Source organism: Venturia canescens, chromosome 4 (genome assembly GCF_019457755.1).
Source record: "Venturia canescens isolate UGA chromosome 4, ASM1945775v1, whole genome shotgun sequence".
In the NCBI taxonomy this organism is placed as follows: Eukaryota; Metazoa; Arthropoda; class Insecta; order Hymenoptera; family Ichneumonidae; genus Venturia; species Venturia canescens.
The window spans coordinates 20566911-20581933 of NC_057424.1; the positions used below are offsets into that span (position 1 = coordinate 20566911).

At 42.2% G+C, this 15023-nt stretch overlaps 1 protein-coding gene and 1 long non-coding RNA gene across 2 annotated transcripts in view; one reads left to right on the plus strand and one right to left on the minus strand.

Moving 5' to 3' along the window:
- Positions 1 to 10634, plus strand: part of LOC122409167 (hemicentin-2-like) — a 144615-nt gene extending 133981 nt beyond the window's left edge. Inside the window, exons 10-15 of the mRNA XM_043416507.1 lie at positions 1501 to 1660; positions 2054 to 2404; positions 5447 to 5713; positions 8129 to 8377; positions 9574 to 9686; positions 10086 to 10634. Coding sequence (XP_043272442.1) covers positions 1501 to 1660; positions 2054 to 2404; positions 5447 to 5713; positions 8129 to 8377; positions 9574 to 9686; positions 10086 to 10166 — 1221 coding nt within the window. The 3' untranslated portion in view covers positions 10167 to 10634. The remainder of the gene's footprint in view (positions 1 to 1500; positions 1661 to 2053; positions 2405 to 5446; positions 5714 to 8128; positions 8378 to 9573; positions 9687 to 10085) is intronic.
- A 681-nt stretch (positions 10635 to 11315) lies between these two features.
- LOC122409170 (uncharacterized) lies at positions 11316 to 13236 on the minus strand. Its single transcript, XR_006260623.1, has 2 exons — positions 12356 to 13236; positions 11316 to 12254 (listed from the first exon to the last, which is right to left on the minus strand). It is a non-coding gene; the product is annotated as an uncharacterized lncRNA (long non-coding RNA).
- Between the last annotated feature and the right edge of the window lie 1787 nt (positions 13237 to 15023).

A 15023-nucleotide genomic window follows, 5' to 3' on the forward strand; every position in this document is an offset into this window, starting at 1 on the left:
ATCTATCGAAAATCTTCTGAATATTAAAAGACTCTGAAAGCAACTTCCTTTCTCCAGATTTTAACATGATCCGGAACAGAAGAATCGGAAGAATCGCGAGCGACCGCGTGGGGATGAAGCAAAACGTCGATTGACGAGGTTCAACCGCGGCGCCAGGACTTTCGAATCATGAATTTTTCCTGTTTCGCTGTCAAGACGATATAATTAAGTGATTTTGAAGACAAGCCGTAACTCGACTTGGGAATGCTTAATAGCAATCACCCGCGATTACTAGGAACTCGCAAAAATCGTAGAGTTTCAGCCAAATGCAAATCTCTTGAGGAAAGATCGCGAACTATTTCCAAAGTGCGTTTCGAGGCTGCCAAGAGGAAGGCATATCGTGTCAAACTTTCGTGAGTGAAGTTTTGAAAGTTACGTGTCATTCATGCGAGCACCAGCTCGCATGTGCGAGTTCACTTAACAATGTAATATACGCAGCAGCTACGAATATGTGGGAAGAATTCAGCGACAGAAATCTTACCGGAATCATTTTATTCGTGTTTGTACATGCTGCTGAGAAAATCACGAGAATTCCCTCATTGCATGTTCTAAGAATGCCAACCCTTCGCACAAACCCGCACAACGAGGCTTCACAAGAAATCGCACTCGACTGCGCAACCGAAGAGTTAATGACGTGAACGAGCCTCGAATTTCCCGATGATATTCGACGTAAATGTGCTAAATGTGCTGCATCAATAAAAAAAACTTTGAGAAACGAAATCAACATTTCTGTTGAAAGTGTCTTCAGAACAATGGAAATATTTGATCGGTACGAACCCATCGAATGAAAAACTCGGTGGGCACGGAATGAGAGAGACAAAGATTTCAGAACTTCCATGAGCCAATTCTGATGAATTTATTTGTAAGAACTCGAAGCCTTGAGTTGGTGCAAACTAAAAATTGATCTCTAAATTATTTAAGAATTTCCTCGCCACTCGTTCGTCCACGATGTTTGTGCTGCTAAGCCCTGTAACTAATTCAACGCAACATCCCATCCACACATTAAAGAGCCTTCGCAGACTTTCGATATTCGAAAGTGGCTCGATCCCATTGTGTGTCCACTGTACAGTACACGAGGGATTCGCGAGATAGCGGGATCCCTTTTGGAAAATTGCAACTTCACAGGAATCTGACTAGCTCGACAAGTTCCGCTTCAACAACCGAGAGTTCCGCTTGCCCAACAAGAATTTCCCTTCCCATCTCTTTTCCTCTCTCTCTCTCTCTCTCTCTCTCTTTCGATAGCATCGAAAGTAACTTCGGAATGTACTTTCATATGCGAAATTTTATTTCTACGCTTCGGCTGTGGGACTCGTTGCCAAGAAAATTCTCGTACTTGTTTGCCAATGAATAATGGATTTCGAGAGGAAAAACTTTTTATTTGTCACAGCACAAAATTCGAACAAATTGTTTTACACTCTTGTTGTTTTTTTTTTTTTTTTTTTTTTAATATATATTTTTCAGGGTATAAAACTGCACCACAACATCACCAGTGGCATTGTCCTGTCCGATCATTCTCTCGTTCTACAAAGCATAACTCGCAAAGCCGCCGGCAAGTATTCTTGTCTCGCGGGAAATAACGAAGGTCGATCGACCTCCAATCTCGTTCACCTTGAGGTCATGTGTGAGTCTGTTCAACAATTTATTAACCTTCGTGCCAGGCGAATTGAATTATGAATTTTCATAGAAAAGAATTATCGAAGGAAATCACAACTTGAATACATCGGGCTCGAGCCCAATGTATAACAAAGAAACTTTCGTTCAAGCCGATCTCAATTTCGATATGCCAACAGAGAAAGAGCTAATTTGAAGTTTGTTTCTCCCATTTTCTGGCCATTTAAACTCTTGGAATCGCTCGAGGCAAGAGCAATGAAAATAAAGTTGCAGAAAGTCGTGTCTCGATCCGAAACGAATGGAAAGTTCATTCGAATTGCTGTTTTCGCTGCTTTCCTTCGAACTTTTCCAGCAGAGCAACACAATTATGATCTAACGATAAATTTTTTGTGTCGATAAATAGTTGCACCGATATGCAAAAAGGTCGTGAACTCCGGTGGAGGTTGGCGCTCCCAAAATGCAACCCCGCCGCCGTTCAACGTTCCGGAGCAACTGCACGGCGCCCTCAAACACGAAACTGTTAGTCTAACGTGCGAGGTCGAAGCCAGCCCGACCTTGGTCACCTTCAGGTGGACCTTCAATAGCAGTGGCGATTTGGAAGATATTCCAGCGACTGATTACACCAGCGAAGGTACCATCAGCAGACTCAACTACACCCCGTCGACGGACATGGATTACGGGACCATCGGTTGTTGGGCGAGCAATCGAGTCGGTAAAATTCAACAACCTTGTCTTTACCAGGTCGTTGCCGCTGGTGAGTCATTGATTTTCCCATTTCCTTCGGGGCCTTGTCTTTTTTCCTGCGACTCTGTTTCTGTCCGTTTTTTCTTGTTCCATTTTTCATGAAGCTCCATCACACGAATGCAAGAATGGATGCGAATCAATTAGCATGAATAACTTGACTGGAAAAAGTAGCGCGATTTCTGCCTTTTACTCTCGTTACTATGCGACTGTCGTTGGTTTTATTTCGTGATTGTTGCGGAAAGAATGAAATGGAGGACGCGCGGAATTGCCGAGAGAGTTGCGGAGCTCGAAAAAAGTGAAACTAGAATTTTTCAGAAATTTCAATTCACTCGGCAATCGTTCTTCGATCGGTCGTGCTGATTCGTCAGCTTCGGATGAGAGGTCCGCGGATACGAATGAAAGAAAAATGAAATTAAAGAAGGTGAAAAATCGCGATGAGAAAGGGCCCGGAAGAACAATTAGCGAAACATTTTGAAAAGTAATTAAATTTTCTCGTTCCCGGTGCTCAATTAGTAAAACAATAAAACTTTTCAAACTTCGTTGCAGTTCCAACTTAACATTTCACTCCTGTTTTTTATTCGTTTTCTTTTTTTTCGCTCATTCGGAGAGGCTGGAACTTCTTATTCGTCTGAAATAAGGTTAGCGTGCTACGAGTGCATAAACGTTGAATTTTCCTTGGCCTTCGGCAGAAATCTCGCAGTACACCGGCGGAACTTTATTCGAGAGTGAATGACCTTGGAATTCAGCAATTATAATGAAGCTCTCGAATGAATAAAAACGTGCTGAAATAGAGCAGCGGGTGTTGGCTGTGAATTTTTCTCGTTGGGACACGCGAACGAAAACTTTTCGTTTCCGACACTCGCGCGCGCCCCTCAAAATTATTTCGATGATCCCTTTTCTTCGTGAGCGAAATAATATCAATTATTTTGGAGCACATTATTCGATGCAAGCGAAGTAACTCGCGCCGAGTTTTCCTCCGCGTGTTACGTGCAATTTTCCACCAGCGATTTCGCGCAGGGATTGGTGCCATCGGAAATTTTCGTTTCCAATAAATGTCAAAGGAAATGAGTGAGAACGCGTCTCATAACTGGGTGTTGTAACGAGTTGAGGAAGGCGCACGGTGCGTTTAATACGATTTCAAGAACAAGAGGAAGACGTTGAAGTGCGCGAGATTGTAATCGAGTTTCTCTCAATTTTATCTTTTGAAACGTTTCGAATAACAGATCGAATAAAAATTATGGCCTCGAGGGTGATTCGTCCGAGAGGAAAGTTTATCAAATTCTTGTGCTGTGAGCATCAAATATTGTCGAAGAAAAATCCATCGCCGTTTCGTTTTATCGAACTCGGGTAATTTACATCGCTCACTGAAAGCTTTTACCACTCGAGAGCCACCGCCCTCTTCGATATTCAATTGGGTCGAACGTGATTCGCGTTTTTCTTTTTCAATAAAATATCCTCCTCGGCGACGCTCATTACGAGGTAAATGCCTCGTTTTTTATCAGCCAAAAAACTGTAATTCGACATCATCATCGCGCGGCGCTAAAGCGCCAATAAAAATTAGGGAAGTGCCAGGGCAAAAGGACCCTCTCGAGTCAAACGATTCTTTCTTCTCGATTGTGCAGTCGCGACTCCAACGAACCACTCAATAGCTTTTCATTTTCCTCACCTCAATCTGTCCACCTCGAATTCAGCTGCCTATTCGAACAAAATTGTCGATCTAATTGAATTTTCATTACGAGTCGTCGCAAACAGAATGAAATTCATTTACTCAACGAAATGTTCGTTGATTCAACGCTGTTTTCATTGTGCCCGTAATATTGATTAGAGCCACCAAATAACGTGGTTGATTCAACGAAAATTTCGTTGAATCAACCACGAATTTCATTTTGTACCCGAGGATTCGTTGATTTCACAGGAATTTCGATGATCCGCCAAAAGTCTTTTCTCGGTCGATGCATTCAAATTTGCAACTCATTCGAATCAAAACTCTTGCTGGACCCTGAAATTCGTCTGCATTTTAACTGAAACAAAAGTTTAAAAAATCGTGCGAGGAAAACAAATTCTTCTCCTCCCAGAAAAGGTCGAAACTCAATTCCAGATTTCGTTATTATTCGAACGTTACAAACATCCGGATGACGTACAAATCTAAGTGGAAAAAATGGTGGCAGCTGTCGCTGGGAAGGAACGTTCTGACCCACTTTTGCTTGAAGCTCATAAATTGAACGTATAAAAAGCGCGTAACGTCGCGATGAATATTAGAGGGACAGAAATAGGACACGGCGTACAAGCCCGCGGTGGTATTCGATTTTTTGAATTCTTTCTGCGGCTTTTAGACGATCGGTATGTCGTCGTACGAGCTGCTCATCGTCGAGGATGTTCCCTGAAAAGCCTCTCGACCGGAGGGACTCGGAAACGCGTTAATTGAAGTCATAATTTGTTTTATACGAACGTGCCACACCGCCAAAGGCCTCAGTTCGTATACGTGTTATTAATTAACGAGAAATAAAATATTTCTTTGAATATTTCATTCTGCGTTAATGCGATAATTACGAATACAGAAGAGCGAGCGCGTTTTTACGATTGCCTGCAAGCGTTTGCGAGACTTCGAGTCTCTAATTAAATGAAAACAGTCTCGTGACGTGTGTTCGAAGAAACGAATGAAATTAGATGAAAAAAAATTGATCGTTAAAATTTTCGTAATTTATATTCGTTCGGTTGCATGGCATCATAATTAACGGGCGTCCCCTGCTGCTACTGGGGAATCCGGGAACGTTATGAAATTTCTCTGTCTATACGTCGAACATCCGAAAATCGCAATTTCACGATTGAACGAGCGAAACGACTGGAAAAAATGTCCTCGACATATATGCGACGAGGATTTACCAGATTTTTTTTTATGCCCTTGTCCCGTCGACTATTATTTCTCGGTGTCGAACAGTGATAAAATCAATTAAAAAAATAAAAAAATAAAAAAAAATAAAATAAAGCATAAAAAGACAAATAAAAACGAGAAAAAACGTACAAGAAAAATCGTTTTATCGTTTGATCGCAGGTCCGCCCTATCCCCTGCAAAATTGCACGGCGTACAATAATAGCGGTGCATCGATACGAATATCCTGCGTCGAGGGCTTCGATGGAGGATTGCCACAAAAATTTGTAGCTGTCATGAACGAACATCGCTGGGAATCATCCACTCCGTACTGGGAACTCGAAATTCGCAATCCAACGAGCGTTGCCCTTTACGCGGTCAACTCCAAGGGCTCGAGCATTCCCGTTACCATTGATGGACGAGCCTTTAAGGGAGTCGCCAAGTTCACTGGTACGTTACAATCATGCTAAATATTTACAGCTGGAGCTCAATTTTTTATCAAATTTTGTTTTCACGTCTTTCCCAAGTTTTCCTAACGTCTCACAATTGATTTTTGAACTTTTCCAATGTGTGGACCGAAAATTGCAGATAAAAGTGACTTGAAAAGCTCTTCATGACGAAATGGAATGAGAAAAATAAAATTTCGGTGGATTCCTATTGGAAAATCGTTGTTTCAGAAGTAAAACTTCCTAAAGTCATACTCGTGAGTTATTGGGCACAGAGTTAAAAATTTGTTGATCGAACGAGATTTTTCGTCGGATCAACGAACCGTGGCTAGCAAGTTTCGTTGATTCAACAATACGTTTATTGATTCTTCGATGCTTTCATTGCAGTGAGAAATATTCATCTGAGCCTTCGAATTGAGTGTTTGGATCAACAAAAATTTCGTTTGTTTCGTTCGAATCAACAATCGTTGTTTCTCAGAATGCACGAAAAATGGTGGCAAATGAATGGATAATTTCTTGGTTGTTGGATGAATAAAGAGATGAAAAATAGGAGAAACAGTGGCTGTCATAGTCAGGTGAATTTGGAGTAAAATGTTGGACACACTCAAGTGGTGACTTTTCGTATCATTTCAAGGTTCGGGCGGTGCAAGCCCGAGGCCCCATCTCCATAATAACGGGGCGAACTCTGGGAACGACAGAGCTCGTATTTCGAAACGTTGTCACACGAGTAGCGAGTGACTTTCACTCGTGATGCTTGAGATCGTGTGTGCTGTAGCTTTCGCAGGGTTCCTCATTTCGCCCATTTTTTCCTCGTTTTATTATTCACGCTTTAACCTCGCATAACCGTCAAAAACTTGTCTCCGCACAGCGTCACGCTTTATTTTCAGGGCTGTATGCGAAAATGTTTCAGATTCGAGAGAATAAGTTCCTCTCAGTTATATGTCGTCGGAGATTTTCTTTCTCTCGGTGTTTCGAAGCGCGTTAAACGTTCAGCCAAAACAAAATATAAAAGTTGAGAAGATCGTTGCTCTCGAGTTTTTCATCAGAAGCGTGTCTGCTCGTGCAGGCTGAGAGTGACGAATCGCGAGAGAGCTTCGAACGGGAACGATAAAAAGAATCCTGCCCGAGATATATGTGAGCATCCGCGCTCGAATTGCCCCGCCGAACGAATACATATTTATGCGCGCTAATAAACCCGACGTAGGACGAAAAAAGCGTAGGCGTTGGCGAGTTTTTTCACTCCCAAAGAGCTTTCGACTCGATAGAGAAAAGCGGAGGCAGACAGAAGAGGAAACGAAGACGACCCTTGTCCGTATTCCGGAGCGCAGAAACCCTCCGTCTCGTACAGGGATGGGCACAACTTCGAGAGGCGGCCAAAATATCAAGAGTTAGTCAAACGGAGCTGGGGCACGAAGTGAGAGAGAGAGAGAGAGAGAGAGAGAAAAAGAGCGAGGGCGGGAGAGAAGGAAATAGTTTCGGGAGGCGACCCGAGCAGGATACGTTGGCTGTAACAACGGCAGCAGTAACAGTTAGCCAGCAGTGCGGAGGGTGGTCGAAGTAAGCAAAATTATTATCGGTATGCAAATGAGTAGCCAATGAGTAAGGTGAGTTTCCATAGGTACATGTATAGTCGAGGGAAGAGATAGGAGAGTTTGTCGAGGAGGAGAAAGCCCCTTGGGGGCGTCCTAACCACGTGAGATTCTGTGTGTGTGTGTGTTGCCCGGTGGGGTCATCTTTAGCCCGTCCGTCTATATAACGCCGCTGCGATCCGCGCCATCAACGAATATCATTCGGAGAACTATACTTCATCCGCGCGTACGTGCAAAGATACGTGTACAGATATAACAAGTGGCCGAGCTAGAGAGCAATTGGACCGGGGGCTCGAAAGCCGTTTCAGAGCTGAAACATAGACCGGCCAGCCCACCGCAGGCCCGGAAGCGAGACACGCCAAATTTATGAGCTATTATTATGCATTCTGTTCTCTCCCCTCGCTATTCGTCGTCTCCAAGCACTTTCTCTTTATCTCTTCATCTCGCCCTCTCCTCTCCTCTTCCTATATCTCCATCTAGGTATAAACCCACTTTCCGTCATCCTACTTCTGAATATGTGTTTATCTACGTATATATACTTTTTGGTCTGTACAGATATACGCGAGTATACGGGCATTGCGCGAGAGTCCGTTCCGGAAGCGATTCTTCCGCACTAGACTTCCGTCAACCTCGTTAAGCTCGTCTTCTTCTTTTCCGGTCTTATATTCCGGACGAAAAAACGACTGTTTAAATTGAAAGCCCGCAAACGAAGACTCGCTTCCGGAGCTGCGCAACGAGAGACCTGCTTTTTCATTGTTTTCGCTCTCCCTCGCTTCTTTACCTTTCGCCATGCATTACGTCAGGCGGCTTTGTGCTTTCTTTTCCTAAAGGCGAATCAGCTCCGGTATCTTCGGTCGATATGTCACCGATCCTCATCGGCCTTGGCGGCACGGCCACTGGACTCGGCCTCATCGTGACCGGAGTTCTAATGGCCCTGTGGAGGCGACACGCCACCGCTACACCCTCCAAACCCAAGCAACCCCAACAACCCATCATTGCTACTTTCACGACTAAAGGCGACGAGGAAGATGGCAATCCGGATCTCATTCCTACCACCGATCTCACCAATCACTCGACCGGTAAGCCTCGCCTCGCCAAACAAATTCCGTTTTAATCAAATAAAATGTTGATGGCAACGAAATATTATTGTCAACTCAAGCTTTCGTGCTGCTGAACTAATTCGTGTTTAAATAACTGAGGATCCAAATAAACTAACTCAGCTGCACCGACCTACGCGAAATCTTGTGGTCAAACAGAGATTTAGCTCGATAAACGAACTTGTATTCTCAGTTCACGGTCCTCAAAGTACCGACGATGAGGCTCTTGATTTTTTAACTCAGAGCTCGGTTCCCTGCTGACGACACGCGGAGATAATTAAATTCGAAAAATCATCGTGAGTAACGATAGACCGATGACGAGCTGCAACTCATGATATTGAGAGAAGAAAAATTGAATTTTCCTATAAATTACTTGTGGTTTCAAGTAGAAACTTTTACCGGAGTATTTAGTAAATTTTGACGTCCCATCTGCAATGTTTATAAAAGTAAAAATTCCACAAAATCTTTTAAATTTTACAGTACTTTACAGGAATTAGTACTTTTCGTTAAATTGTCCATCCAGTCAAATATATCACGGTAAATTTCACAGTGAATTTAGCGCTGAATATTGCCATTTAATTCTCCCCGTGTACACACACACAGTGTCGAGATAAAATAATGAAAAATCGAAAATTCGAGCTGAAAGTAAATACAGTATCGAAATTTCGAGAGGGAAAATGCTCTATTTATTTTTCCCTTCGTCAAGGGGATCATTATGATCGATCGAGGGATGTACCTCGATTGTCCTAAAGGAGATGATGATGTATTAATTATTTCGTGGCACGGAGGTTCTGAAGTGAAAAGTTAAAAAGCTGATGAGCGAAGCGAGAGTGGAGCTAATGAGCTCGAGCGTAATCGTCCTACTCGCGTTTCCTTTGTCGTTCCACCGGATTAACTATCACTCGTTAATTAGTCGCTCGTAGAATGTTGCTTTGATCGCGACTGGTGACTTTTCTCTTGAAATTTTTTATTTTCAAATTTTCCGTATAAGCTTCGACACGAAGCTGCGACTTTGACGGGGTCTTATGCTCGAAGGAAGAAAGATGTGAAACAGTCGATAGAAGTGTTGCTACCGAAAGGAGACGCGGCTTCGTGTTCAATAGACAAGGGTAAAAGCGCGATCGGGACGCAAACCGTATAGAATTCTTAGTAAGCCGATTTAAAAACTACTTTTTCAGATAAAAAGCTTTCGGTTTACGGCTCCCTGCCGCGACGACCCTGCCACTTGGAGGGACGAGAAATGCCCCACGAGGTCCTAGAGAATCCGGATTATCCGAGAGCATCGCCTAACGTGAGTACAAATACTGCTTTACGGGAGGGGGGGGGGGGGGGAGGAAAAAAAACGTCGTGCACCAACTGTCCACACCAAAGTCGCATAAAAAACGCATTTCTCAGACTCCAAAGGAGTGTAAAATATTTCAAGCGTCACTGCACGAACCAAAATGCGAGAAACATCGACTATTTTCTCCTTTCGAACTGAAGTTTCCTCGTATCGGTTGTTTGCCAACCTCTGACCGTTGGTTTCCATTGATTTTGCAAAGTTCTCGAGCTCTGCCGAGGCCAAGCTTACATTTCGATTGCAAACATCAAAGTTCTGACGGTTGATTCATTTTTTTAAAATCCTTTCGTTGTTTACTCGTTTTTTTTCTTATAAATTGATGACTAACCTTCGCTTTCGTTCACTTTGCAGAATTTTTACAGTCTCCAGAGGCCTCATCGATATTCGGAAACGATCGTCAGGGCCCCAGCGATCCAGGAGAGTTGCATATGAGCATCGGGGTTTTCTAGAACAAAAAAAACATTGGAGTGTCATGGAAGCTGATGATCGGGTTGATCCTTGAGTGCGATTCGTTCTCAAAGTGTACAAACGATCAACGAGCCCGTGAAACATGAAATTAAACGTTCAAGAGCTTGGTTTAGTGTCGTCAAAGCGGTGCGAGGGACTATAAACAAACACAAGTGTGACTGAGAAATGCGCTTGACATGGGTGTGCCAATTTAATGAAAAGAAAGTGAGAGGAAGGGTGGGATTCGAATAAACAGGAATGCACGTTGAGAGGGAGCGCGTGAGCATGAGACTTTTGGCGAATTCTCGTGACTTTCGAATCTCGAAAAAGTAATATTTCCATTTTCATATTTCACGCGTACCTTTCACACTAAATCTGCCCACCCTCGTAGCGGCATCATCAATTTCAGAGGGAAATTTGTACCGTCGTAATAAAAAAAAAAAAAAAAAAAAACGAAGAGAAGGAAAACACCAAGTACCTATTTCGAATACGAGTTGAACATGAGATATCGGGAAATATCGAAATATGGAAATATTCATCGAGTGTAACGAAACAGTCGAGAAAGGAAAGAGGGACGAGGATTGGAAAAAACAAAGGAGAGAGCAGAGGGAAGGATGAAAATGAGGAAACGAGTTCTTACTCATCTGGCAACGACGCGAAGCTCCCTCTCGTTTCGCCTTTGGAACCGTGCACACAAGCATCCTCGTGAGTTTCATTTCACTCGTATGCACGCGAGTGACTCGTATTTTAACAAGAAAGCGAGGAAATATGTCAAAGCGAGGGATGGAGTGGGAGGGAGGAAAAAAAGAGAATGAAGAGTGAGCCAGTGAGCTCGTGAAGGAAAAAAAACTCTTCTCGATATTCCGTTGGCTCTGACTGGCCGAGATCGATTCGTTCGGAAATCGCGACCTCTCGAAACGTGAATTCGTCACGATATTTTGCGACTTGGGATCAGCAAGCAGCCTTCCGTTTAAATTCAAATGAATAAAGATAAATGTAGGAATGAGAAGGGAAAAAATACAACTCACTGAGATGGACGATGTAGAAACAACAACACAAATGAAGAAACTTCTGCGAACGAGAAGCAGAAGGAAGATGACAAAACCGTTAAATCAAGCTCGACGACAACGAGACTTTGGATTTTACGTTTTTTTTCTCTATTCGTAAAATATTAACATTATTGTTATCTTATTTTTTTTTCGTTTCGCGAAAGAGTACGACAATATATATTTAAGGCGGCACGATTGAATATACGTTTGTAAATATTGTATATAAATAAAGACACATCAATTTCGTGTTAATCGCACTCGATACATTCGTAGTAACCAGTCGTCCGAACATTGTTAACGTCAAAGGACTGTCGTCACCCATGATGACGTGGATGGAGGAATTTTTATTCGAGCCTTCGTGGATTGTACTCGAAACATTGGTCCGAAGGTTGTTTTTCGAAAATTCAACTTTCTGGAGTATTTGAAAATCGATGGAAACATGAATGCACTGATATTTCGCATGATTTATTTAATTGTATAAAAATTCAACGATTTCATAGAATGAAAATCACTGGAAACCTTACAGCCGTAGCTTCAAGTTGACATGAGAAATAAAATTAGAAAAAATTTGGAAAAATCATTATTATAATGTATGAGAAAATTCAGAATCCAAGGAAATTGAGTAAACCTTAGGGCAGGAGACGCAAAAAGCTTCGATGCTTTTTTGCACAGGTACAGAAAGTCGAAATTCACAAGAAGTAGGCAAAAAGGTGGAATGAAAAATTGGCCAACGAGCGTATATCGATAATCGTTGAAAAGTGTAGAAGGAGAGATAGAGAGAGGGAGATGAGAGAAGTGGAGTGGAAGAAATGGAAAGCAAAACCGACCTCTCCCTTCAATTTCAATGGGGTACGACCCTCCGCGAATTCATTATTCCTCCAGTAAATAATTCCGATTGTAAGGATTGGAGGGAAGAAAGAAAAAAGTATTTTATTCAAAAAAAGAAAGCTCCGACAGCGTGTCCGATTCGCCTCCATATCAAAGCCAAACGACTGTTCAGAGAGCAGCAGCTTTGCAGAATTCTCTAATAAAACAAAGATAATAACAGCATTGGAAGTATGAAAATCAATGCAACATCGTATCGCGGTCTGAATTAAAAAAACTAGCGAAAAATAGTCAACTCACTGTAGTAACTTGAAAAAAAAGCATCGAAACACGGATCCATTTATTTCTTGTTGGATAAAACGTACTGAGAATTCAAAGGGATAAAGCCAGCATGAGAGTTTTGGAATGTAAAGTCACGTGACACGCCTGGTGTATTACACCGAGAGAATTTTCATGATTCTCTCTCTCTCTCTCCTCCTTCCGGTGCTTCTACGTTTTTCAAAGATTCCAGTCTCCTTTATCCTCGCAGCAATACCACCGTTATCGATGCATGCTTTTTTTCCTTTCATAAAGCAGACTCTCTGACAATTCGGAGAACGGATTCACAGTCGTGAGCCGACCCGCGAAGACGACTTCGAGCAGCATGTAAAGAACTTGACAGGAGCAAAAGTCAACTTTTCCTCTCAGCATCTTGTACCCGAGAGTGCTGAAGGGTGAGTACATAGATTTACACGTACAGGCTCTTCCAGCATAGCTTATCATCAGTGACGTTGGCTCGAAGGTGAAGCTCAGCTCGAGGTGTCCAAAATGTCGATTTTCTCAATTTTAATGTTCCTGATATCCGGTCACCAAACCCGAATCGATGTTCCCTCGACCATTGATGCGTTTTCCTCGCCAATATCATTTGATTGGTTCTCAAAAATCCATCGAATCGAAGCCATACCATTCGACTCTGCTGTTCGTCCAGGATTCGACTCGACGATTTCAATGAAATTTCGTACCGTGAATCATCCACTATTTTCCATCGAGTTCGAAAATCCTAGAATCACAAGTTCTTTGTACGTTAATTCTGAATCAGCAGTAGAGGCAAGATGAAAATGAACTACTCCTGTAAAAATAAATCTTCGAAGAATAAATTCAGTCGTTTGGCTTTCTCTGGTGTGACAATTTAATATCCAGCAGAGCTAGAAACGCGCGAGATCCATCTGAAACTTCACACTCTCCGGCAGCTACCCGTAATAATCTTTGTTTCGTATTATGGCATCAAGGAAATCTTCTTAGATAGAGAAAGCATGTAGATACGGAAGGAGTAAGAACTGGGAAAAGAGGACGACAGGGGGCGAGGAAGCAGTCAGAGATTTCTCGGAGGCCACCCCGTTAAATGCAGACGGAAGGTGCTGCAGCTGACTTATTTACACGATATAGTGCCCGGGCGCTGAGAGTGTATAGAGTAAAAAACTTGTAGAGAGCAAAAGGAAAAAATCATTTGGAGGAAAGAGCGACGAAAAAGGCCGGAGGAGAAGGGGGGTTTGAGCTGCAGAGATGACGTAACGGGCTGAAGAAATCTCGCGCACTAAGAAGATATGGCAGGAGCGAATGAGATGGGTGAGGAATGGAAAAAGTGTGAAAAGCGTGAATGTGCTGTGTGAGAATGAAGCTTGTGGAAGTAGAGCTGAAGCATCAACTTCGAGTCAAACGAATTTTATCATTTTTATTTGGCACCCCAAAGATCCTTGGACCATCGCGCTGTTTGCCAAATTCCATAGGTTTTTTCGATTTATCAGAGACTAAAATAAAAACGTGGCATTAAATAAAACAGCAGGGGAAATTAAAACATTATTTTTTAAGCTTTCAATCGAAGCGAGAGAGAGAGAGATTTCAATCGAATCGTTTCCATTTAAAAATGAAATTGTAAACCTTTCGTTCGAAATTTTTTTAATACTTGCCGGCGATTATTAATGGGAAAGGATGCGAATCGAGGAGCGATCGATAAACGCAGAATGAAAAAGCGAAGCACTCAACGAAGCTTGGAGCAAACGAGCGAATAGACTCGAAAGTGCAGCACCGAAACTACAAAGCGTGTATATTTTATCTGAGAAAGGGGCGAGTAACGAAAGGAAAAAACATGCGCGAATCGCGACACATTGAAAAACATTTCGAATCTTGATGAATAAAATGATTATCGTCGCACGAAGAAAAAAAACACATCGAGGCCAGAAAGCTGTCGATAAAAACTCATTTTCAGCGCGCAAGGACTCTTGACACAAATTTAAATAAACAAATAAGCACTCAATGATCCGTGCCAACTCAATGGGTCTCCTCTTACTTTTTTTTCTCCTCTCTTTACTTCACTGTTTGTCTATCTCCCGTTTATCCTCTCATTTTTTTTATCGATATCACGAGAGGTAAATTTGGCACGAATGCGCAGAGGGTGGTAGCTCAAAAGAGCGCCCTCGACGTTTACAGAATAAATAGGTCGTGAAATTCTGAAAAAATCTCATACTTCAGAACCTCCATTTCGTTCTTTTTTCTATATATATTTTTTTATGTTTTTAATTGAGCTAGAAAAAGTATAACGAAAATAAAAAACTGTAAAAATGTTGGCCGGGGAAAAAATATTCGGCTACTACGACAGAATATTTTTCTATCCTCGTATGAGGGAAAAGTGATGATCGAATAGCCGCAGATCCGACTTGAAATCAGCCTGATTTTATCAATGAAAAGTACACATTCGAGTTTTTCTTGAAGGGATTTACGTTTTTACCATTTCAAAAGAGATTTATTACGTTGATTTCAATAACGTAGTACAAAAACGTGCTCTACGATTTGCTGGAGCAGATAGCGATGGTCGGTCGATTGCGAAGCGAAATAAAAACACTGAAATACTCGCTCGAGTTCGCGTTTTCCATGCGCACTCTTCCTATAGATAAATATTTGCATTTTGCATTTATAGCGTAGTTTATCTCGC